The 26862-nt window shown below is 43.5% G+C and overlaps 1 protein-coding gene across 3 annotated transcripts in view; it reads right to left on the bottom strand.

Annotated features, from left to right (window-relative positions):
• Positions 1 to 1073: 1073 nt before the first annotated feature.
• Positions 1074 to 26862, bottom strand: part of ctbp1 (C-terminal binding protein 1) — an 87635-nt gene continuing 61846 nt past the window's right edge. For all 3 annotated transcript variants that reach the window (XM_036551688.1, XM_036551687.1, XM_036551689.1), the window contains exons 2-9: positions 20046 to 20200; positions 17317 to 17461; positions 15150 to 15356; positions 13347 to 13561; positions 8464 to 8594; positions 3113 to 3240; positions 2211 to 2325; positions 1074 to 1963 (exon numbers count right to left, since the gene is read on the bottom strand). In XM_036551688.1, coding sequence (XP_036407581.1) covers positions 1777 to 1963; positions 2211 to 2325; positions 3113 to 3240; positions 8464 to 8594; positions 13347 to 13561; positions 15150 to 15356; positions 17317 to 17461; positions 20046 to 20200 — 1283 coding nt within the window. In that variant the 3' untranslated portion in view covers positions 1074 to 1776. The remainder of the gene's footprint in view (positions 1964 to 2210; positions 2326 to 3112; positions 3241 to 8463; positions 8595 to 13346; positions 13562 to 15149; positions 15357 to 17316; positions 17462 to 20045; positions 20201 to 26862) is intronic.

The following is a 26862-nucleotide window of genomic DNA, read 5'->3' as shown; positions in this document are numbered from 1 at the left end:
CTGCAGCCTGTAACAGGCTAATGTAGAACAAGCATTGTATCTGTGTGTGTTCATTGGACACTCATCGGTTTCCAATCTTTATTTCAGTGCTGTTGATAGGATGGGACCTTTGCAAGGGCTATCAACTTGATGCATAGTTGTTCTATTCAGCTATTCATTTCCCATAATTCCAGTCTCAGTAAAGCATTCAGATCAGGCCCAGTGCTATGGGGGTGCTTAGGGGTGCATTGGGGGTGCAATGCACCTTATGCACAATTGTCTCCTTATATCCTGATATCTACATAGTATTTATGACTTTTTGTGCATCCCCATGGAATGCAGTTGCACCCCACTGTATTTTCACCTTGCGCCAAGCCTAATTCAGATAATCACAATCTGCTACGGATATACAAATTTCACAACAGAACAGCATGTAATAACAGTGCGTGACCTTTAAGCTAGAGAGTCTCTCTTTGAACTTTAAGGAGAGTCTGACTTTGAACCCAGGCAAGCTTCTCATTTCCAATTCATACTTATACAAACAGACTTTAAGATGACTTGCCATTGGTAGCATTTTATAAACACTAATAAACATTAGTGTTTCCATTAATTAACCTGTTTAGTGCCTGCTATAAACAACTGATTTTTTGCAATACCTGACATAAAGTGGATACTGCTAACTCTTAATGAATGTTTATCAAAACTCAAGTTAAGATACTAATCATTTACTTTTTCCCAAATCTGTACTAAAGCAATTTGAAAGCATTAAATGTCAATACTATATTATACTATTCTATAATTGACAATTAATGTAAATGTTTGCTGAGTGGTCCAGACACCATTTTGGAGTCATTAGACCTTGTGGACTTCTTGACTCTAGCCTGAGGTGGCCATTCTGAACGTCTTGTGAAATGGCATCAGGAACCAGGTCTGAATAAGAACACAGTTCCCACCAGCACACACAGACACAAGACGAGAGCTTTAACTGACTTTTATTCCTTTTTAAAATAATTCATACAAATGGATACAGTCACAAACATTTCTTTTCATCTTGGTTTTTTTTGTTTAACCAAAAAAAAATATTGCTAGCCTACCACTTTACCAGGAAGGAGCCAACGTAGGCAATGGAACTCTGCTGTAGGAGGTGGGGGTGGGGGGGTGTTACTCTTTACCAAATTATTTTAAAATAAAAAGACAAGCAGGTACAAAAACAATGCACTATGTGGTATAGAGAGGAAAAGAAGAGGGAACACAATTGAATTTCCTGAGAAGGTTCGCAAAACTGGCTCTTTGTGGGCCTACTGAAACATATAAAAACAGATTTGTTTAGTCGTCTTCAAAATCAGTTAGTTGGTTAAATGCCTCCCCTGGATTGACATGACTTTTTCAGTGCTAAACAAACAAATCCTTTTTATGTTCTAAAAACTGTACACAAACAGGTTACATTCATGATATAATTAACTACTCTTGCTTAACAAGGAGCCCATAGGACACAGAAACAGTAAAATTAGCCCACTGTACAGGGACAAACTACAATTTATACTTAGGGGTTTCTCTCTCTTTTTCTTCTGTTGTTTCTTTGCAAATCCATGACATTGTTCTCCTGCACAAAAAAACAGCTTTAAAGGAACCAAAGGTTTCATTGTCACTTCTTTTCTGGACTGGTCAGAGAAATGCAAGTCCTGTGAATCTCTGGTTTCGTCGCTGTTGTTTGTTAACCAATTATGTTTCCAGACTCTCATGGGGAGCGGGGTAAGGAAAGGGAGTGTTCCATGATTGGACAGGAGTGGGGCCGGGCTACAACTGGTCGCTGGGGTGCTGCTCTCTGTCCACCTCCGGTTTGCCTGTCTGGCCCGGGGAGGGGGCGTGGGGGGGATGGGTAACGGTGGGCAGGCCGTGTGAGATAGGCATGGCGCTGGGCACGATTCCTTCCACAGTGGGAGGGAGGCCTCCAGAGGCTAGGCTCACCACACCGGGTGGGTACCTGTACCCGGGAAGAGGGGGAAACCATTTTAGGCCACTGCTTTCAAAGAGAGTGTCAAGTCTTCTGCGCACTGTGGTCTAAGCTAGTTTGACAAAGGCTATCTTCTCATGATAGGCGTTATTGCTGTAGATCTCCAGTGAGGTCCAAACAGGGGGACAAGGGGGACACCGGGGGTGAGAGCACTGACCTGGGAACAGTGAGGATGTAGGAGGGGGCAAGGGGGGACAGCAGGGGAGAGGTGTGTTACCTGTATGCTCCATTGAGCTCTGGATGAATAGCAGATGGGTCCATGCTGGCCCAGTGTGTGGCCTGGCTCAGGTAGTCTTTGTTCACACAGTTCTTCAGACTGTCGGGGATGCGGCCTGGGAACAAGGAATCAAAACGCCCAGATCAGTCACCATCTATATTATCATCATTATTATTACCCTTCCTCATCATCATCATCTTCATTAACATCACTATGATCATCATCGTCCTCATCTTTCCATGCCATAATCAACATCATTTTCACTAACATCACTGTGATCCAGTGGCATGATCATCATTACCATCATCAGAAGCATCATCTTTATTAATATTATCAGCATTACTGCTGATCATCATCATCATTTTTATTATCATTATAATCACCATCATCCATCCATGATTGTCATCTTTATTATTATTATTATTATTATTACTGTGACAACCTCCAAGGAGCGGTAATAATCTTTGCTCTCATTATTCTGTCAGAGGTGCACAGTAGCACAGATCCATAGGGCTGCTCATTTTTCTCCTCTTCCAACAGTTCAACATGAGAGATCTGATGTAGACAAATGAAAATACTTCCTGTTACTGCCGGCTACAGGACACACAACAACTACAGGACACATGCACAGCAGCTACAGAACACACACACACACATATCAGCTACAGGACATACATCAACTACAGGACACACACACCAACTACAGGACACATGCACAGCAGCTACAGGACACAAGGTATCTATAGAACATATGCCACCAACTTGTCTGCAGCGCAGGGCAGCACATTCCTGACCTGTATTACTGAATGACTGCACTTGGCCTTTAAAAATGACCAGGAGACCCCGCCCCCAATGCAGCCTCTTTAGTGAGTAAGCAGCAGGGGGCAGGGACATGACCTCACCTGTGACGGCTCTACGGATCTCCCTGGCTGCCTCCTCCCGCATCTCTATGGAGGCCTGCTCGCTGTACCAGGCAGCATGGGGGGTGCAGATCAGGTTAGGTGCATCTTTCAGGGGGCCCTGGCTGAAACTGAGACACACAGAGCAGGTTACCATGGCAACCCAAACAAGCCACCCCAGCCGTGACTACATCACTCACCAAAATTCAGCCTGCCCAGTTTTAAGGTCATCATCTCAGTCTTTACATCTGAAGCATGATCAGCACCCTTGAAAAAGATGCTTCATATGCCTTACATATGTTTAACACAAAGATAAATATACTTATGTCACAACTTACATCTGCTAACAAATATTTCTGATAACTGCAACATTAATGCAACAACATCTGCCACAAGAAACATTAATGTAACTTATTACACGGCTTTGTTGAATACTCGCTTCTGATTGGTCAATTATGGCATTCTACGGTCTGTTATTTCTGAAAAGCAGACCGCTGCTATGAATAACAGACCGTTGTTATGGATGCAGCTCTGATCATAGACTCTGAAGGACCACGTCCAATCATATCAATCCGCAGAAAGAAGTCCAGTAAATTCTGTTGCCTTAATAATCAAATTGACAACGTCAGCTCATTCGCGACACCCTGTGGCAAAAAAGGTTGCTCCATCAGAAAACACCATGGAAGATTTTTATAATATTAATTTTAATATATTTGGAGAGTACAAAACTTTCGATTCATGGTTAATGGCTGAACTGTCCCCAGTAAAGAAAAGAAAAAGAGAACAAGAAAACGGCGCAGAAAAAGCAAGAGAGGTTAAAAGACACAAAGAGCTGCATGACAGAGAAATCGACAAAATTGAAGACGACAGACATGAAATAAACACTAAATGGAAAACGGTATGGGCTATGGCAGTGTTTAAAGACTGGTTTATCGTAAAGAAAATATCAACAGACTACGGGGCAGAAAACCTCAATCAGGTGCTGCGGTCATTCTGTGCATCTGTTCAAAATTCCAACGGTAAAACTTACCCGATTGGCAGTTACATAGCAATTAGGGCTGGGATATGTCGACACTTCTCAAAGTTGACATAATGAATTGTGCTACCTTCAAATCCACCAATATGGTATTTAAATCTGTAATTAAAAACATTCGCAAAAACGGGAAACGTCAGAACACGACAAAAAGTGGTGGGGATATGTCCCCAGCGTTCCCAGCGTAAATGACGCCTACGCCTTTGCCCTCCTGACGCTAAAGCTTTCTAGCTTCACCCACTAAAAAACACCAACAGCTACTGAACAGAACACCGAACAGTGTGGTCCTCTCGTGAGCTCATCACAATTTCCTTGGGCAAATGTTACCCCAAATCAGCCAGGCAGCCGGGCTTTCAAGGAGGTACACCAATCACAGCTTGAGGAGCACAGCTGTCCTACTCCTCTCTCAGGCTGGTCTTGAGACTAGGGAGATAATGTCTGTGACTGGGCACAGATGTGAGGGCAGCCTGAGGAGCTACTGGGCTCCAACCATTACAGATAAGGAAAAGTGGAGCAAGATCCTGTCTTCCAGTCCAGGCAGTGGCAGCAGATCTGGTGAGCGCCTCTCCTAGTTGCCTATTGCTACATACTAACTTGAGCAATAACCGGTAGTGATAATCACGGGCGCCTGCAGCTGTACGGCTGTACGCACAGTGCGTACCATGAGATTTCCGATTTGTGAACGCTCCACGACAGACAGAGATGTGTACCTATGTGTAGCCTATATTTGTCATGCCAATAAAGCTCTTTGGAATTGAAATTTGAAATTGAAAATTGAGGGAGAGAGGTGTGTCGGAGATATTAAAAAGGAGAAGACAGACCATTCCTTGAAATATGAATGGCATTGGCCGTAACGCTCAGTGTGGCCAATCGCTTTGTTGGTAAAGGCCTAACCCAGGAAAAGGCAGGCCTAACATATTCTTAAGGCGAAAAATGAATGCTCACAGCCCACTCTACTGTCACAATTATAGCTACGCAGCACACAAACGGGGCAAATCTACACAATGAGTAGGCTACTTAATATTAGGTACCAAGCTCACGTCCTACATAATGTATCTGATGGAGATCGGCACATTATTGTGCCAGCTTTCCCGCCAAATATAAAAAAAATATATACGTATTACATATTATATGTAAAAGACGACACAATTGTGTCTGGCATTTCTGGATTTGGATTGGATATGGATCGTAATAGCGTGAGCATTTATTAACATTTGGAATTTATTGTGCTTTTTTTCAATTTCTATCGAAGTAAAAATTAGCTTGCTAGTGTATCTAGGTAGATAGCCTACTAGATAGGTGTATCAACTAGCTAGCTAGCTTGCAAGCTAAAGTTAGCTTGCGGCACACTGAAAAAGTAGCCTAGCTATAAAACAAACAACAAACTATGATACACCGATTTTATTCAGTACCGGGCATAAGAAAAAGGCTTAACGTAAGATAACAACCATATTCCTTGGATTTCGGTTTTGATTTTTGTGATATGTGAAAGTGTTTCTGACAAGAGATGTATGAGAGAAATTTGGTCTTCTTTGATCGATGTTTATAGGTACATTAAGCCACGTTAAGCTTGTTTCTTATAATGGCAGAAAAGCCTTAATATTCCTTATTGCAACAGCAGGCCTACACATTGCTGATCACCACCCCAGTGTAGGCTGTAGCTCAAGTGATGTCTTAACAGGTTAAACATGAAAATTTGCGTTAAGATATTCCCAATAGGCCAACTGTAGGCCAGCCGCAAGCAGTGTCTTTATAATGGGTTTCTATGGGGAAAACTTCAGTGTTTATATTAAACCCATGGGGTCGTCGTATTGGTTCTTGAACGTGGTCATGATCAGAAACGTGTTAGAGAAGTGCAGTCCTGATACATCGCTGTTTTGGTCCATAATGCTATGTTAAGCTTTTTCCTTATAGTGGGGGTCAATGGAGAAGAAATGGCTTAACGGCAGATAGTTACCCCTTTCATTGGGTTTCAGTTTTGTTTTGTTTTTTTGATAGGAGATAGTGTTTATGACATCCAAAGCGACTTACAAAAGTGCATACAGCAAGTATAGCGACAGTACGGGGACAGGATGTGTACAGTTACACAATGAGACAGTTCTCGGCTGAGAGCAAGGTCTGTTTCCTTATTATGGGCGTTAATGGAGAGGAAAACGCTTAACGTGAGATAACGACCATACTCCTAGGATTTCGGCTTTGATTTTTTCCCAGGAGGAAGTGTTTCTGACAAGAGATGTCCGAGAGAAATTTGGTGATCTTTGAAATGTTCAATTTAACGTCAATTATAACACTAAGTAGGCTAGTCTTAAGAAGGCTACAGAGTTTACGTTGCTATGGACGCAGTTCCAACCGTAGAATCTAACGGACTATTTCTACCGTTCTATACTAATCTAACGGACTATACTAAGCAATAAAATCATTTTTAAATCAATAAAATCAGTATTTTGTGTCAAATTATTTATTTATTTAGTACGTAGCTGTGTAATAAGCAGAATAATGTACAGCGAGCCAGTCATTATTGCGAAATAAACCCTTTCAGGGTGATTCAAGACCTCTCCGCTTCGCGTTGGGTTCCTGCATCACCCTGTCGAGGTTTATTTCGCAATAATGACCGGCTCGCTGGATTGCTGCAGGTGTGTTTCACAGAGAGCAGACAGAAATGCAGCATTCTCTGCAGATGTGTTTAGCAGAGAGCAGACAGTAATGCAGCATTTGCTGCAGGTGTGTTTTGCAGAGAGTAATGCAGCATTTTCTGCGGGTGTGTTTCACAGAGAGCAGACAGTAATGCAGCATTCTCTGCAGGTGTCTTTAGCAGAGAGCAGACAGTAATGCAGCATTTGCTGCAGGTGTGTTTCGCAGAGAGCAGAGAGTAATGCAGCATTTTCTGCAGATGTGTTTAGCAGAGAGCAGACAGTAATGCAGCATTTGCTGCAGGTGTGTTTCGCAGAGAGCAGACAGTAATGCAGCATTCTCTGCAGGTGTGTTTCTCAGAGAGCAGACAGAAATGCAGCATTCTGTGCAGATGTGTTTAGCAGAGAGCAGACAGTAATGCAGCATTCTCTGCAGGTGTCTTTAGCAGAGAGCAAACAGTAATGCAGCATTTTCTGCAGGTGTGTTTCACAGAGAGCAGACAGTAATGCAGCATTTGCTGCAGGTGTGTTTCGCAGAGAGCAAACAGAAATGCAGCATTTGCTGCAGGTGTGTTTCACAGAGAGCAGACAGTAATGCAGCATTCTCTGCAGGTGTGTTTCTCAGAGAGCAGACAGAAATGCAGCATTCTGTGCAGATGTGTTTAGCAGAGAGCAGACAGTAATGCAGCATTCTCTGCAGGTGTCTTTAGCAGAGAGCAAACAGTAATGCAGCATTTTCTGCAGGTGTGTTTCACAGAGAGCAGACAGTAATGCAGCATTTGCTGCAGGTGTGTTTCGCAGAGAGCAGACAGAAATGCAGCATTTTCTGCAGGTGTGTTTCACAGAGAGCAGACAGTAATGCAGCATTCTCTGCAGGTGTCTTTAGCAGAGAGCAGACAGTAATGCAGCATTTTCTGCAGGTGTGTTTCACAGAGAGCAGAGAGTAATGCAGCATTTTCTGCAGGTGTGTTTCACAGAGAGCACACAGTAATGCAGCATTTGCTGCAGGTGTGTTTCACAGAGAGCAGACAGTAATGCAGCATTCTCTGCAGGTGTCTTTAGCAGAGAGGAGACAGTAATGCAGCATTTGCTGCAGGTGTGTTTCACAGAGAGCAGACAGAAATGCAGCATTCTGTGCAGATGTGTTTAGCAGAGAGCAGACAGTAATGCAGCATTCTGTGCAGATGTGTTTAGCAGAGAGCAGACAGTAATGCAGCATTTGCTGCAGGTGTGTTTCGCAGAGAGTAATGCAGCATTTGCTGCAGGTGTGTTTCACAGAGCTGACAGTAATGCAGCATTCTCTACAGATGTGTTTAGCAGAGAGCAGACAGTAATGCAGCATTTTCTGCAGGTGTCTTTAGCAGAGAGCAGACAGTAATGAGGCATTCTCTGCAGGTGTATTTCACAGAGAGCACACAGTAATGCAGCATTTGCTGCAGGTGTGTTTCACAGAGAGTAATGCAGCATTTGCTGCAGGTGTGTTTCACAGAGAGTAATGCAGCATTCTCTGCAGGTGTGTTTCTCAGAGAGCAGACAGAAATGCAGCATTCTCTGCAGGTGTCTTTAGCAGAGAGGAGACAGTAATGCAGCATTCGCTGCAGGTGTGTTTCTTGGACAGCAGGCAGTAATGGAGCATTGTGAGTGAGTAAGTCCTTCCAGAGCAGAGTCAAGGCATGAGTACACATGCTTACCTGAAGGGTTCTGACTCATGGACATCAAGTGCGGCTCCTCGTATCCTCCCCTCTTTCAAAGCCTGGGCCAGAGCCTTCTCATCCACTAGCCCCCCCCGAGCTGTGTTCACCAGGAAGGCACCCTGCCGCATCTGCACACGCGCACACACACACACACACACACACACACACACACACGTGCATACACACACACAGAGAAAATGTTAAGTGAATTTTCCATAGGTTATTTCCATAAGTTATGAACACACTGCAATAGTGTACAATGTGAATGAAGTGCTGACAGATGCAAGAAGTAGATTGAAAATAAAATAAATTGAAAATTACCTCACACTCACCAAACAAGAAAAACAGACCTCATTTTATCAGCAGATATTGATTTTAATTGGAAAAAATATTTGCAAGTTGTGAACAACTTATATCTCAGTGCATTTCGCCAGGCTTGCATCTTGTAATCCCCTTTTGTTCTCAAAGTCACAAGAATTACAAGGTTTCAAACAGATATCTTTGGTTGATCACTAGTGGGCAGCTACTATCAAAGGGAAGGACCTTTAAGGGGTTGACAGAAAAGGAGTGGTGTGCTTAACATCCAGGATAGTGCATTAAAAGATGCTAACAACTTCTTCCCAATAGTAGACACAGAGCGCTAATGATGTTTCAATCAGCCTGTACTTACCAGGCTTTTCCTGAGGCCACATAACAAGGCCTGAATTAGAGACTGGAGTTTTGGGGGAATGTTACAGTTTTTTACAATCATGTTCACACGTACACTATATGGACAAAAGTATTCAGACACCTGACCATTACACCAACAGGGACTGTAATGACATTGTATTCAAATACATATACTTTAATATGGAGTTGGTCCCCCTTTTGCAGCTATAACAGCTTCCAATCTTTTTGGAAGGCTTTCCACAAGATTTTCAAGTGTTTCTGTGGGAATTTGTGCCCATTCATTCTGTAGAGCATTTATGAGGTCAGGCACTGATGTTGGACGAGAAGGCCTGGCTTGCAATCTCCGTTCCAATTCATCCCAAAGGTGCTCGATGGGGTTAAGGTCAGGGCTCTGTGCAGGCCAGTTTGATGAGTTCTTCCACACCGAACTCATCAAACCATGTCTTTATAGTTCTTGCTTTGTGCACTGGGGCACAGTCATGTTGGAATAGAAAAGGGCCTTCCCCATACTGTTGCCACAAAGTTGGAAGCATAGCATTGTCCAAAATGTCTTGGTATGCTGAAGCATTAAGATTGCCCTTCACTGGAGGTAAGGGGCCTAGTCCAAACCCTGAAAAACAGGTGTGGCCAAATACTTTTGTCCATATAATGAATCTAAATACCATGTCCACTTTTTCAGAACACTTAACACATTCACCATATCAGTAGACTATGTGAACTAAACTGCGTATACTTTTGCGTTGCTTTGATACAAAATGCATTCAATCACCACTTCTTCCAAAATTCATGAATACCTCTCTCAGTCAGTGTTCACCACTATCAAAATTCTGTACAACTACAGCAAATTTTGCAGACATTTAGATACTGTGTTCAAAACAGTTAACTTTCAGTTCAAAACCTAACAAAATTTAGATCACTGTAGATGAAAATATGCTGCATTTTGACAGACAAATGAAACTATATGCTTGAAATAAAACAGATTATTCAGATTTTAGCATAAAGTTTGTTGCCTTGTTACCACTTTTGTATGTGGTCATATTTGCATTGAAATTTGCATGTATATAGGCAAAATATAGATGTAGTTGTCACTGAAGAGATTTTTCCGCTATTACTGCTGTATATGTAAATCATCAGTGAGAGAAAGTGACCCAAGAATGCAACTACAGTAAATTTACCACACTCAATAGTGGTATCTACAGTATTGTGACAGGCAAAACAACAGATCAAAAAGTTTGATCTTGGTGTCATGATAGCTGCTTGGCTTCAAATATTTATGGGGTGTGGGCAGTGTGCAAAATACCCGGTGGCAATCGGGGGGTCCTCCCTACCCATACCTGCCAACATTTAGGTTTCAAAATACGAGAGTTTTTTTGGTGGGGGGGTCGTTGTGGATAGTAAATAAAGAAGTAAATAAATAATTGTATGTAGTGTGTGGACTGTGAGAATGTGCTTCATTTTATGAAAACCTACACACGTCTTTTGACCACAACTTTTGAATCATTGCAATGAAAAGCAAATACATTATTTTGTTTTTATTTTTCATACAAACTGGGATGTAATGTCAGTCGTATGTTGGAGACAATGCAGAAATTTGCTGTGATTTCAAAACCAGATTGCTCGACAACAATTACTCGAAACAGCTAGTATCATCGAAAATGGTAAATTATTGTTAAATTGTTAAATTATTATTATTGTTTATTTTGATATGTCTTGTGGGCATAGGGACTTCGTGACTTACTCAACTGAGAAGCAGGAGTGTGAAAATGGGTGAAGAAATTAGTAAAGATATTACTTTGCAGAAGTTTGATCTGTCTTCATAACGTGATTACTTTGGTATGTACAAATACGTGACTAGCATCATTACAAGGCTCTGGTTCCGCTTTCATGTGATATCTATGCAATAATGAGTTCATGAGTAATTCAAACAAGAGTAATGGGTGTGGAGATGGACACAGAGCTGTATGCAGATGTAATTATGATTACAGTTTTTTACAATTGCTAACAACCTTTTACCTATACTTAAGATACTTTTTCTAAACTCTTAACACAGCAACACATCTACGTTACACAATTAGCCAAATAGTTAATTTTCTGCTCAAAACCATATTTTCTTCATTAAATGCCAACTCTACATTTCAAAATGCAAAAAAACCCTCTCTACAAACACTAACTATTAAAACACGGCAAACCTGACTCAATATCAGATCATTCTTTCAAAACACTAGCACATTTTCTAGCACACGTTTTCTATCCAAGAGGAGCATACAGTCAATCATAGCACAATGACTTTCAAAATACTAACAATTGATGCATTACAAAAACTGCATTACTTTTCACATTTAAGTTCCACTTGCATACAATAGACAATATGAAATCCATTGCTCCTCTGTGTTGTTCTGTATCCACATTGAACAAAATCAATCCAAAATGTCTCCTTTTTACTGTATATGTCCATGTAATTGAAAGAAATTCAACACCTGGCTATGTCTCCAATTAAGATTGGAATCAGCTGTGGTTGGTCTATTTTACACAACTTAAATCAGCTATTTCTCAATGTTTCAATGATCTGCTCATTCAAAAATGCTTATCAGCTGTTTCAGTATAGCTATTGAGCTGCTGTTGTTGCAGAAGTAGAGGCTTTATACTATATTTAAGGTTTTGAACATTAGGTTTTGAACATTAGGTTTTCATTTCTGGCATGCTGTGTGCAAGCATTTGTAAACAAGACAAGAAAGATCCATAATTTTGGTATTGGGTAAGCTTGTATGTAAAGAAAATTTAAGCATTTTAGAAACGTGTTAATTGCATATTCTGTGAAAACAACATGAATTGTGTTAGTGGTATGGTCCACAACAGACAGATGTTGTGCTAATTGTGCTTAGAGTTTTGAAAATGTGACTACAGATTGGACAAAAGGATGTTAACAATTGTAAAAAACTGTAAATTATTTTTCTTGCCAACACTTCGTCGCATAGACAAGCAACTATCATCATCAGCGATGAATACTTTGTGAGCAATTCAACTGGGAAGAAGGGATGGGAATTTGGACACAGGCTGCGTCTGTCGGGCTTTAAGGGTTAAAAGACATTTTTAGTGACAATTGCAAGTAACAAATAATTTTTTCAAGATTTTTCCAGAGACCACCCCCCCCACCCCCCAAAATTTTGCTGTTGGGGCTTTCAGGGGGTCTCAAGTGTCAATCAAGGAGCCCCTGACCCCCCGAGACCCCCCGTATTTCGCACCTTGGGTGTGGGGGATTGTACGGGTGGATAAGATATGCTAAAGATTTTTTCTAAAGGTTCAAGGCAAGGGAGAATGTTGCAGTGAATGTGAAATTCATAAAAATTTGACCCAATATACAGAGGACACCATGGATCAGCATTAGGGCTACAGCAGACTTCTAGTGGTAGTATCATGTGTTGTTGTTTCACTTACTGTACTAGAAATGAAAAGCATCTGCAGACTTTTTGTTGTACTATAGTATAAATCAGAAATTGTAGCATAGAGCTGTCATGAGGCATATTGTAGCATTTCAGATTTATTTGTTTGGTATTACAATATGTACTGTAAACTTTCCTTTTTTGCAATGCAGCAGTAATCTATGCAAAACAGAGGATACAGCAACACATAATATATGCATTTTGCAATGCTTCAAGTTGTTTCTGTTTTTTAGTCCATTGTATTTTGAGTGACAGTAGTTTTGCTGGGAGAGAGCATTTGCTATTGTTATGGCAGCACGAGTCACTTTTGGGTGAAGTATGAAGTGTTTTGGTGGTTGTAGTGCATTTTGCATGAAAGATTATCTGATGTGCTCATATGCATGGTTGTTAAGCACACTGTGTTAAGAGTTTTGAAAAAGTGGCCATGGTATTGACTTAAGTGTGAAAACGGTTGTAAAAAACTGTAAATCAGTTATTCTAGAAGCTGCCCACTCTCTATATTAATACTGTGCTCTCTCTCATGCTGGGGACATGGACAAGGCCACCAAAAATAACGCTCACATCTGAGAAACAAACTTTTTTTAAATGATCGTCAAGCAATCATTTAGAATGCACAGCGTCACAAGGGACCAGTGATGGTGAGGTTGTGGATGAGGCCCTACCTGTTTGAAGGTGAGGTTGTGGATGAGGCCCTACCTGTTTGAAGGTGAGGTCGTGGATGAGGCCCTAGGCCCTACCTGTTTGACGGTGAGGTCATGGGTAAAGCCATACCTGTTTGATGGTGAAGTCATTGATGAGGTGGTGGTTATGCTCATTCAGACTGCAGTGGAGAGTGACACAGTCGCTGTGGAAGAGGAGGTCTTGCAGGGTGGTGACACGCTGCAGTCCTAATGCCCGCTCCATCCCATCCGACAGGTAGGGGTCATAGAAGAGCACACTGAAGCCAAAGGCTTTGGCTCGCAGTGCCACTGCTTGGCCAACGCGCCCTGAACATATGTGAGAGACATAAGAGGCTGTTACCAGGGAAACTGTACCTGTCCTATCCATGGACATACCACTCTCATGCAGGCTCATTCATCAACATATCACTGAACATACTGCAGCATGACAACATGTGATGTAAATTACATTCTACACCATAGAGGTTAATCTGTATCAATGCAAGACTGACAAAGACTGACAGATTTTCATTTTAGAGCTGGGAGGCTTCCCCTCTTTCAGGAATGGCATTAGGGGTGGCTCTCATCAGACAGAAAACATTATGGGTATCTGTCATCAACAGAGACATTATGGGTACCTCTTATCAACAGAGAAGGCATTGTGGGTAGCTCTCATCAGACAGTCAAGTGTCTCTAGACAAAGGATCTGATGTACATGGGGTAATCCTCCTATCAGTGTGTTATTATGGCGTGGGGGGTGGATCACTCCGACCATCTGATCATCCTGAAGGCCATGATATCACGCCTCACTCTCAAGTTCCCAGCATGAATTGGAGGAGTGTGGCATTGTGCAGGTTGGGAGTGGAATCAATAATGCTGCACTTTTTGGTATGAATCATCTGAGCTGCTTTCAGTACACACCTAGAGAAAATTCCCATGACTCCAGCACCCCCAAATGTGAATACACCTAGAGTCCATTTCCCATGACACCAGCACCCCCAAATGTGAACACACCTAAAGTCCATTTCCCATGACACCAGCACCCCCAAATGTGAACCCAGGAGCAAAGGAGAGGTTATGGATAGGAGCAGCTCAGTGCAACAAGCTACAGATGCCCAAATTCTCTGTGCTCATCCTTTTCAGGAGCCAACAGAAACCCTAGAAGGATATATACAAAATAAGAATACATTATGCATTAATCACTGCATTAATGTGCATATGTAACCACACTGAAACTCCTTAGGAACAGCAGTTGCTTGCACCAAATACGAGCTTTTGGATATGTATAATTACATAGGTTAGGAACACCTCTGGTGTTAACCCTAACACTGACCACAACCCTACAGGCTCTTCTGACCCTCCTGTTATGAACATAACCCCAACAATAATTTATCTATGGCACTGATGGGCAGTCTCACAGCGTACAGTGTACTTACACAACTTAGTATGAGCTGGGACCAAATTAGTTCAGAGCAAACTCCTCTTTTACCTTTGCCAACTTATGGAATTAAATATGCAGATACCACTGAAAGGTCTCCAGAGGTAGAAATTCCTGCCAAGGGTTAGAGACAGTGTGCTGTTAGCAGGCTGATTCACACAGAGCTGGCCCCACCAGAGGTGGGACTTTTTTGACGTACCACACATTGGACCAGCTGCTGCTCCAGCCTTTTGGACCCCTCCCCCAGTAAACCACCTTTCTCCACTAGAGAGAGTCATTTCTCAGCACTGTGGCCTGTGACATTCTCACTGGGTTCTTTAAAGGTGTTTTCAATTCGCACTGTTCTATGTTAGCAGAATATCACTGTGACAGGCACAGTGGGGGCAATAGATGAGACAGCACTGACCCAGAGTCAGAGTGAGAACCAGAGTCAGTGTGAGAGGTGTGGTAGGGTCAGTGAGATGAGGAGACACTGACCCAGGCCGATGATGCCCAGGGTCTCTCCGCGGATACGGGCGGCTCCGGACGCCACCTCACGGATCTGCTCCACACTCTGCACACGCGTGCCCTCACGCAGGGCCTGGTGCAGCCAGGTGGTCCGTCTGTATAGGTTCAGGATGTGGCACAACGTGGAGTCTGCTGTCTCCTCCACCGACGCAGCCGGCATGTTACACACTGCAATGCCTGCAGGGAGAACGACACACACATTGGGTATTGAGCACTGTACTGCGCGCACACACGCACGCACACACACAAACACACACACACATGCACACACACTCAAAGAAAGTCCTTTGACCACATCCCCTCAATAACACTTTTTTGAGGACACGTGGACATTCATTTTCCTATGTGACAGTAAATGAAGTAGTGTCATTGGATAAAGCAAGTTGATGTGATTTAAATAGTGCAGTATCCTGTAGCAGAGGCTTGAGAGAAGGAGTCAGGCTGTACAGAGAGAAGCAGCAGAAGCAGGCAGGCACTGAGGCTATATTTGCTCAGGTAAAACATGCCTAATGTAAAACCCCAACATAAATATATAAAACATGCCCCACTGCAGCTAATTACCTTTTTATTTATTCACACAAGCTCTCCCTCTGTCATTTCTGCTTTCTCAGCTGCGAGCCAAAGCTAGCCTGCAGTCCACTCCATGTGGGCCCATGTGTGTATGGGTGTATATGTGCATGTGTGTCTGTGAGAGTGAGTGATATGTGCTTGTTCGTGCATATGCATATGTATGTATATACGCATGTGTATGTGTGTGTGTGTGTGTGTGTGTGTGTATGTGTGTGTCTGCATGTGTGTCTGCATGTGTGTGAGTTACTAATATGTGCTTGTGTGTGTGTGTACGTGAGTTAGTAGTGTGTGCTTGTGTGTATGTGTGTGTGTGCGTATGTGTGCGAGTTAGTAATGTGTGCTTGTGTGCATGTTTGTGTGCAGCACAGCTGCTAGCATGAGCAGTGTAAATGAATGAACTTTTGACCCCCATGATTCCCGCAGATCTGTCATCCAAAGCTTTTACTATTACAGTCTTAATGAGGTCTCACAGGGCAGAGACTGGAGATCGCCCCCATACACACAAACACTCAAATTTCAAATGCTCATATACAGGTATTCACACACACACAAATCCTCATACTAAGGCATTCACACACACACACACACACACACACACACACACAAACATACACACATACAGGCAAATGCTCATACACAGGCCTTCACTTACATACATACACACACCCTCAAATGCTCATACACAGGAATTCCCACAAACACAAGGACTCAGGGAGGGTCCCCATTGTAATCTCAGTTTCTGAGTGGTTGGAAGGAATATTAGGAGGGTGGGGGTGGAGGTTACATGATGAGAGCAATGTTGTCCCCTAAAGCACTAATTACAGGCCCTGTTAATTAGCCTGCCCTCCCACTGACAGGCTGCAGAGTGTTTCTGAAAGCATGAGAGGCTTTCATTAGATATGAGACAGCCCAGACCTTAGATGGAGGAGACAAAGAGGGACTACCCTTCAATAAAAGGGGCATGGGTTGGATTATGCTAATTAATATCAGAGACAGTCTTTAAGAAGAAGGGTATGGGTGGGATTGTGCTAATTAATCTAGCAATTTGTGTGCAGAGAGATCAAAATCAAAATTTATAATGGACGCAATAGGACACAATTAGAGCAATAGAAATCAAAGATAGACAATGAGATACAAACACACATGTGGATGTATACGGCAACATGTTTCTATAGTGTGTTGCACTGATTTAAGACACGGAGGGAGGTTACAATAGCCTAAAATACAAGGCACAAATCATGGGTCTGGAGAAAATAAACCCCAGGGAAAGTGTCTGGTTGGACACCACAACTGTAAATTAGTCTTGTAAGGGCCATGTGAGGCTGGACCATGAGACATCCAATTTAACACTTCCTTGGTGTTCTTTTTCAAACACTAACTGACATTTACAGAAAATTTGAAATGAAGTTAAAGATCCAGTTGGATGTGAGTGCTGGAAAATGAATCAATTTTTTCCTCAACCATTTTTTCATTGACCTATCCTTGGTTTCCTTTACAGTTTTGTGGGGATGAGTTCAGTTTGCCTCACTATAAGGCTGTAGGCAGAGATTCGGGCATGTGCGCTTACCCAAGTCTCCCGCGGACTTGATGTCGATGTTGTCGAACCCACTGCCGATCCGGACGATTATCCGGAGCGCTTTGAACTTCTCCAGGTCCTCCCGGGTTAGTGTAATGGTGTGGTACATGAGTGCCCCGACAGCCTCATTCAGCACCTGCCCAAACGCACAGCGCAGGGGTCACACCCTACTAACACATAAACCACACGCCAGCACTGGGACAAGGGCCCTCACAGCTCCAGACTGTTTTATCACTGTGCTCACACTCACAGTCTGGGAGTGTTGTTAGCCTGGTTGTTCATTTAACTTGTATGAATTACACTTATGTTCAATTGTGCTGGAAGTTGCTCTGTTTAAATGCCTCTGCTAAGTGAATGTAATGTAATATAATCGTTCAGGCTGTGCTGAAGTAGATTCCCACCAGGGGACGCACTTGGGTCATCTCAAAAGTTCACCAGGTCCAACTGCATCTGCTTAGTAGATGCTCTTATACAGAGGGGCTCGCGTATCTTAACATTTTTTACATGTTCTCCATTTACGAACCTGGATATTTACTGATTTCACTAGGGTTAAGCACCTTGCTCAATGACACATTGGCAGCATCCTAGCTGGCAGTAAACAGAGAGAGAGGACTGCCATATACTTAAGAGCAGCCTCTCCATAGCACCCCCTGGAGGTGTAGTGAGCTGTCTCACAGAGAAGATCAATCCAACAGCAGCCAAACTCACCCCTCCTGAGCAGGGCCACCACTGCCCCTTTAACCTGACATTCATTTTTATCAGCTTTACATAACACACAGCAGTACTAATGATGGCTACCACTCAGCCATCAGGAAGTTCAAGCAAATGCACATGACAGTGCCCAGGAAGTAAAGAATCATAGAAACAGAATGGAATTGACCCGCATTGGAATTGACCAACAATACATGACACATGAATTACTAAAGAATAAGCTTTGTCCGACGCGCCCAATGAGGGAGTGTGCATTACCCACAGCTCACTTTGATCCTCCGGTGCTCCATCCTTTTGGCCCCGGGTTCCCTCGGTGCCCCCCACCCCTGCACTCCGTGGTTTCACGCTTTAATCACTTTGGCTTCTCATCAGATCCTTTCTTCTCTTTTCTCTTTTTTTTCCAAAGCACGGCTGCAGTCTTGAATTAAATTAAAAGTGGGAGCAGTTTGGGGGAACTGGGTTGGGCCCTGATCGTGGGCTTGGACAGACAGTGAGCAAGACAGCGGCTGGTGTATACACAAATCCACGGCTGCGACAGGATCCAAGGGGTAGGAAAACACACTCCTGAAAGGCATGCATCGGTGCTTTCGGTGCACCACAGAACAGTGGCACGGCCAGATCAGTGCCATCACCATTTATTCAAAGCTCCGCCATGCTGCCTTTCTTTTGGATCATAATTATGTAACATCCTACTGTGCTGCCTTAGTGGCACTGCACCATGGATCTTACAGCACTGTATTTGCACCCAGGAGGTTCTGAGGTCAAATCCCAGCCAGAGTACTGCTGCTGCTGCACCCTCGCACTAGAACTAGAACCCATCCTCACCTGCTCTGGTAAACATCCAGTGGTATAACTGGGTAACACGCCAGTAGTGTCAGCTGCCCTACACAGGGGTTTAGGTAAGGGTATAACATGAAGCCCTGAGTGGGCACAATCTTCTCCCTAAATGTTTGTGGCTGCTTTCTCTGCAGGCCCGCGTCATCTGGGGTGCCCCTTTGGAGACAAATATGAGATCAGACACATGCAAGCGCTGGAGTGTGCTCAGCCTCAGTGAAGGGCCCTCCAGATTCATATGAATAATACAAACTGCAAATGTGGCGCTGCAGGCGTTTGTGTGAGAGCATATGCTCACTTTCCGAGGACGTGCCATACGCTTTGTCACACAGATGTGTCATTTCCTCCCTGCACGTGGAACACAAACATGCGAGAGGGTCAGTTTGCGTCCACCTCCTTCACACCCAGGCAGATGGATGGACTGACAGATGGAGAGGCACTCCCTGGACATTCCCTCCCGATTCACTCCTTAACGCCGCCTGCTAACTGCAGAAAGAGGCTTATCTATGTCATTGGCCATATCTCTGCACTCAAATGAGAAAAGCTACAGAAATACAAACAATATCAAAAAGAAGATCTAGTAGCACGTGGCAAGGTCTCCTACTGATATTCATCACCACATACGTTGCGCTGACTGACCACTGACTCTCCGCCACAGCGTTAAAGCAGGAACAATTCAGACACAGCAGTCACACAACAATATTTTTCACCCCAATAATATAAAAGCATGCTGTCACTGACTCACCTGAGTGAGTGTCTGCTTTTAACCTCTTAACAGTAAATGCTTGGTTTCCTGCAGCACTCATTTAATTGCAACAAGTTAACTGTGGGTACACAAGGTGGCCTGGTACCAGCATTCAGAAATGGCAAAGCCAAGCTACTGAACTCAAAAAGTCTCAAGCACAAGGAAACTTCATTCAATGTGCTGAGGAGGGAACACTGATGGAAGAGAAATACAGTGTCAGCCAGACAGGCAAACACAGAGTATTAGACAAACAGACCAACAGTCAGAAATAGTTATATGTGGAGTGACAAAGGGACAGAAAAACATAGTAACAGAGAGACAGGCAGGCAGAGAGACAGTAACAGCGGGGCAGAGTAAGATTTAGACAGACAGAGAGTAACAGCTGGGCAGAGTGAGAGACAGGCAGACAGAATAACAGACACAATAGTACCTTCTCATGGATCTCCTGGGTGGACTGGGCATCACAGAAGGCCACGGTGGCTACGTCCTTCAGAATGGGCATCTCCACGGTGCAGTCACGCCCATCCAGCAAAGCCACCAGGGGGCGTGGGTGCATGGGCCCGTTCATGATGGGGGGTCGAATGCCTGCAGAGCAGGGGGAGGAGCTTGAGTAACCTGGCCTATCAGTGTTAGAACACTGACACAGGACAGGAATGACCCCTGCAGTGTGACAGTGTTACAGCACTGACACAGGGCAGGAATGACCCCTGCAGTGTTATAGCACTGACACAGGACAGAAATGACCCCTGCAGTGTGACAGTGTTACAGCACTGACACACGGCAGGAATATCACCTTGTGGGCACAGGGGCACTTCAGTGCTGTGTTCATTCTACAGATGGTTGATGCAAAGCAGCAGAGGAAACCCCAAGATCTTACTGATAACGCCCCACAAACACATTCCTGGACTCACACTTTCTACTGAGATTTCACTGACAATACTCAGCAAACATACCTCTCTGTGCACGCTGTGGACCAGGACAATGCTGATAATGCTCTTCAAAAGCATCTCTCTCAGAAGGACACAAAGACCCGAATCTCCTGCATGGTGCAAACCATCTAACGTGATCAAAGCTTTCCCGACCCCTCACACAGACTCCATGTAGACCCTGGGGACCTCCAGCCAAGCCTGGCCTATTGACTTGCACACACTGTGGGAGCCTTCAGATTAGGGTTGGGAGACATATCAAATATACTCTATTTATCGCGGCTTGTTCTAAGTCGGATGTAGTAAATAACTACATTGTGAACATCGAGTACAAATTGTCACAAAATTTTTTGTAAGCTGCCGACATGAGACCCACTTTGGCGTTTCGCTTCTCTCGCTCTCTCCTATGGCTCTCTCCCTCTCACAGATACAAAAAGAAAAAACTCACATACGTCACATTCACTCGCCCACCCATCCAGACCACTCTCCTCGGCAAGTGTGTTTGAAGTACATATATGAAATGTGTGTTTTTGTATCTGGAGGGAACAATCCATTTAGCCGTTAGCGTGTTCCAAAGATGAAGCGGTCTATAACTGTCCCTCTGAATATTCCAAACATGGAGGCCTGCCTAACAGATGTAAAGAATTAAGATAAGATAAGATAGAACTTTATTGATCCCACAGCGGGGAAATTCACTTGTCACAGTAGCATTAAGACAGAGGTAGAAAGGCAAAAGTGGCAATGTGCAATAAGTTAAAAAAATACAAAAATACAAAAGAAAAAGCAAAGAAATATATATATAAAAGAAGTCAGAATCAATAAAATAAAATGGTAAATATATGTACATTAAAAGTAAAAAAAAAAAAACAGTGCAGAAATGAGCACTGAGTGCAACCTATATATGATCAGTGAAGTAGAAAATTGAGAGCTACACCAGGTTTACTGAGTGGTGGGGTTTATTGCCCAATGGTATTATTAAACAGTCTGACCGCAGTCAGGATGAATGACCTGCGGTAGCGCTCTTTCTTACACCGTGGGTGAAGCAGTCTCTCACTGAAGGAGCTGCTCAGGGCCACTACAGACTCGCGCAAGGGGTGGGAGGTGTTGTCCATGATGGATGCCAGTTTGGATAGCATCCACCTCTCACCCACCTCCTCCACAGAGTCCAGTGGAGAGTCCAGGACAGAGCTTGCTCTCCTGATCAGCTTGTCCGGTCTCTTCATGTCCCTGTCCGTACAGCCCCCTCCCCAACAGACCACGGCGTAAAAGATGGCTGAGGCCACCACCATGTCATAGAAGGTCCTGAGGAGAGCCCTGCACACTCTGAAGGACCTCAGCCTCCTCAGCAGGTGGAGGCGGCTTTGACTCTTCTTGTACAGGGCATGGGTGTTGTCTCTCCAGTCCAGTATTAAGGTGAACACCCAGGTATTTGTAATTCTCTACTGGATGAATGAATGAATTGGATGGCCCGAAACTTTCTCCTCCTTAACCCGGACAAAACCGAAATATTGGTCATAGGCCAAAATTCAATCAGGAGCAAACTCACTCATTTTACACTGGACCGTGATGGTGTCTCCCTTGCCCCGAGTGCAGCCTTCAAAGACCTTGGTGTTGTTATTGATCCTGAGCTCTCTTTTGAAACTCACATAACTAACACCTCTAGGACTGCCTTCTTCCATCTGAGAAATATAGCTAAAATCAGGAAAATTGTATCAATTAACAACGCTGAAAAATTAATCCACGCCTTTGTAACATCCAGATTAGACTACTGTAATGCCCTCTTGTCAGGATGTGCAAACGTCTCATTAAAACCCCTTCAGCTGGTGCAAAATGCAGCTGCTCGAATCTTAACTAAAACTAAACGCTTTGAGCAGATCACCCCAGTTCTGGCTTCTCTCCATTGGCTACCTATTAAATACCGGATTATTTTTAAAATACTCTTACTCACATTTAAGGCTTTAAATGGGCTTGCCCCCCCATCTTAAGGACCTTCTTCACCCATATCTTCTGCAGAGAGCCCTTCGCTCCCAAAATGCCGGGCTTCTCATCATTCCAAGAGTGGGCAAAACTACTGTAGGCGGTAGAGCCTTTTCCTATCATGCCCCTCTCCTGTGGAACAGCTCACCCTCCAAGATTCGGGGAACAGACTCTCCCTCCACCTTTAAGTCTAGGCTCAAAACATATCTATATAGTAAATCCTTCAGCTGAGGGACATGGCCTGGTGCTGGTGTGGATCATAGAGTCTCTGGTGGACTAAGTGGTCATTGCTTTCATGGACCCCGTGCCGTGATCTGGTGTTGACTGTCTTAGGGTCATCCTCACGACTATGCCGGTCCCTTGCCTCCCGTCCCCTAGGTATGCTGCCATAATGTTAGCCTGCCAGGGTTTTTCCTGGTTTCACACTGGCACCTTTTTCTCTGCCCCTCCTCTCCTGCCTCTCTGTTCTACATCCCTGCCATTCTTATCATCCACTAACCACTGTTTTCTGTTTGCTTCCTATCCCTGCTCCGGCCTCCTGTCCGGAGCTGTAGCCCAAGCATCTCATCCCGTTTTCTAGTCCTGCTACCTCGCTGCCCTGCCCTGCCCATCAAAGCCAACTGCGTTCCAAGAACCGGACATCCTAGGAGACATTCTTATAATCACTCTGCTGTTAACTACTATTATCTATCAATCGTAAATGTAAATGTAATCGTAATTGAGGTATTTAAATTTATAAAAGGAGTCAATAAGGTTAACTATAATAGATTCTTTAGGGTGAGTTCTGTCTGTAAAACAAGAGGACATAAATGGAAACTAGTTAAGAGTAAGTTCCGCACTGATGTAAGGAAATATTATTTTACACAAAGAGTTAAATCAATACATGGAATAGGTTGCCAGGTCATATAGTTGAGGCAGAGACCCTTGCTGTGTTCAAGACTTGATGCAGTTTTGGATACTCTATAATTAAGAAATGGCGAGCTTAGTTGGGCCGAATGGCCTGTTCTCGTCATCATATGTTCTTAAAGTACATTGCATAACTTGTCTTTAACTCTATCTGCCCAGTGCCGGCCAGAAGCAGATGGGCCCCCCCTCTGAGCCCGGTTCTGCTCAAGGTTTCTTCCTGATAGGGAGTTTTTCCTTGCCACTGTTGCCTTAGGCTTGCTCTCAGGGGGTCTCAGGCCTGGGAACAATGTAAAGCTGCTTTGTGACAACTTGTGTTGTAAAAAGTGCTATACAAATAAAAATGAATTGAATTGAATATAGCTGATTACTTTAACCCTTTCGCACATAACTTATTTTATGCTATGTAGCGCGCCTTACATGACTTGGTTTGTTATGTTTTCATTAGCGTTATTAAGCTTCTCATAGTTTTCACCACCACGTTTGCTATATATTTTAATGTTAAATCACTATTTCCTCAAAGCTAGAATTAGCTAGAATTTTTTCAGTCTCGTGTTCTAATCGCACTGGTTTTAGCGTATATGCGCTAAACAGCTAATCACACCAGTGGGACCGTACACACGAAAGGGTTAAAAAACAAAATGAGGAGAGAGGAGGAGGCTGGTGGAGAGGGAGAGCCAACAAGAGGTCCCGACTCAGACACAACTGATGATGAGAGTGCAGGTGCAGGCAGGGAGAGACCAACTGAGCCAGTGAAGAAGGAAAAGTACTAATTTCAACCACAATGGCTAACGTAGTACCCATGGTTGCGGGACGAGGGAAACTTAATGTTCATATTAAAATATTTTGCAAATATCAAGTGTCCAGTCACTGTCAGTCTTTACATCAATGCAAAACTAGGGTATGCAAATTAAGACAACTATTCATCAGCATGCAAGGTCATTGATTAATACCATGCTGTACCAAAAAAAAGGGTGCGAACAAATCGTGCTGGTGTAACCAACTGAGAAACTTGGTAGCACCAGTGCTACCAGTGGAAAAGTTAGTCTGGAGCCCTGGTATCGCAAGGAAGATGTTGAACAAACAACGGTTTTCTGCAAAATATGCAGCAAAACCATTGCCTGGTTTGAATGAAAACTGTTTTGTTAAATTTAACTTGGTTGTGACTTCCCCCTTTTTGTATGCAAGTTTAAAATTGTTCCAATAGAAACCACAATGTTTTAATGCAGGAACTACTAGCATCATCATACTGGTGTGATTGTATGCATCAAAGTGTTAAATTGAGCATTTATAAAGTGCTTTAGAGGAGATTTCAAAATATCGAGATATATAGTGTATTGTGATATAGCCTAAAAATATCGCGATATTACTTATAGGCCGTACCGCCCTGCCCTACTTCAGATACCAAAGGACCTCAGCAAGAGCCATGTGACGCAATATACAATGGTGGGAAAAAATTTCTGAGAACTTAGATCCACAGAACCACTCAGGGCCTGATGAACAGATCATTAAGTATGTCTGATACCTTGATAACCCTCATTTCCCTTCACTGACTATCAGTAGTAGCCCATCCATTCCGAACCACCGGTGCTTAGTGCCATTGTTGTGATCTTGTCTCATTATATGAACTTATTTACCTTTGCTTTGTTAGGAGCTTTGTTAGTTTTGATGTGTCTGGGTCTCATGTGGCTTTTAGTTGTAAGCAACATTCCAGAGCAAGAAGCCATTGTTGTTCTAAAAAACTATAAAAACCAGGATTTTAAACAAGCCTTCTGGCTCATGAATGATGAAGGAAAAGACAGCTCTGACTCTGGCCTCCTTAGTGATGTCACCACCTTCCCCCAGTGAAAAAAACACACATTTAGGAACACACCCTTGGAGTGAAGACCACCAGGGTCCAGACAAAGCATGAGATCAGCGGTAGCTGGTTGGCCGGGTCTGTTTCTGATTACTTCTCTGACGGTGTAGACCTCTGGCCGTCTGCTATTTGAAGGAGGTGTCCAGCAAGTAACCAAGGACACAGTAATGAAGGTATGGACAGGTCAGCCCCAATGTCAGCAGCCAGAGGTGACTGTTAATTACTCTTATCTCTGCACAGCAATGACAGGTGCTAATCCAAACTGACATGTACAGACTCAAAGGCTAGCCAATCCCACACAGGGAGTGCCACAAGACCCAGAGGAAAGGAAAGACACTACACGAAATCAAAAAGACACCATTTATCCACTTAACCAATTAATTCAAGTAACCAATTGTCTAGAAACTGGTTTAAAAACCTAATTAACAGATACGTACAATCTGTAACAGTGATGCTGTTGCCAGTGAAAGGCTTTGAGTATCTCCCATCATGGCTAAGACAGCAAAATGAATCAAGCAGTCTTTGAAAACCTAGCTGTTGTAGCACTTTTTTGGAATTGTACTGTTATGGTGTGCAGGAAAAATACATTCTTCCAGAGGGTTTAGAAAAAAAAGAGTACCTAGGCCAAATGGGGTTAAAACAGGACACATTCCCTACCCTGAGAAAAGGCACTCAAGAGACACCCCTGGAAAGCAGTGGGAGGAAAAAAAAACCACTAGAAGCCTTGTAAGTGAATACTGTCATCAGTCCAACAGCCAGTGTTCTAGGATCAGCTGCACTGTGGTGACTAGGTCTATTTTGGCAGGGCTTAGGTATCAGTCCCTTCTAAAACACTGTTCCAGGATCAGCTGTACTGTGGTGACATGGCCTACTTTGGGAGAGCTTAATGTAGAGTCCTTTCCAAAACAGAAAATCATCAGTTCACGTCATTTTCATCATTTTCATGGGGAAGGGGGGGGGGGGGGGGGGGGTTAATCACAACATTCTCACAACACTCTCTACATTAAATAGACATACAAAAAGAGTGTACCAGTTCAGCTACACAGGGAACTTTGTTTTTATCAAGGTGTGCCATATCTGCTTCCAGAGAGACAGAGAGAGAAAGAGAGAAAGAGAGAGAGAGGGGACTGCTGTATCCCTAAAAGCAGCCTCTCAATAGCGCCCCCTGGAGGTGCAGTGAGCCGTCTCACAGAGCAGATCACTCCAACAGCAGCCAAACTCACCCCTCCTGAGTGAGCAGGGCCATTACTGCCCCTTTAACCTGACATTCATTTTTATCGGCTTTACATAACACGCCGGCAGGAAATGTGCAATATCATCTCCACGGTGCTTTCTCTTACCAGCATATCACTGTCAAGGTTTAATAAGTGTCAAGAGTTTTGAGTACTAATGATGGCCACCAGTTAGAAGTCAGGAAGTTCAAATAAACGCACATGACAGTGCACAGGTAACAAGTGGCTTTTTAGACAGTGTTTCATACATATATTTGCACAATAAATCACACACAGCACAGAAGAGTAACCATTGCACAATACTACTCTGCTAACTGTCGAGGCTAAAGACCCATGAACAGGGGAATGCAC

This window comes from Megalops cyprinoides, chromosome 18 (assembly GCF_013368585.1).
Source record: "Megalops cyprinoides isolate fMegCyp1 chromosome 18, fMegCyp1.pri, whole genome shotgun sequence".
NCBI lineage: Eukaryota > Metazoa > Chordata > Actinopteri > Elopiformes > Megalopidae > Megalops > Megalops cyprinoides.
The sequence above is the reverse complement of the archived record's forward strand: the minus strand, read 5'-3'. Positions and strand labels throughout refer to the sequence as shown.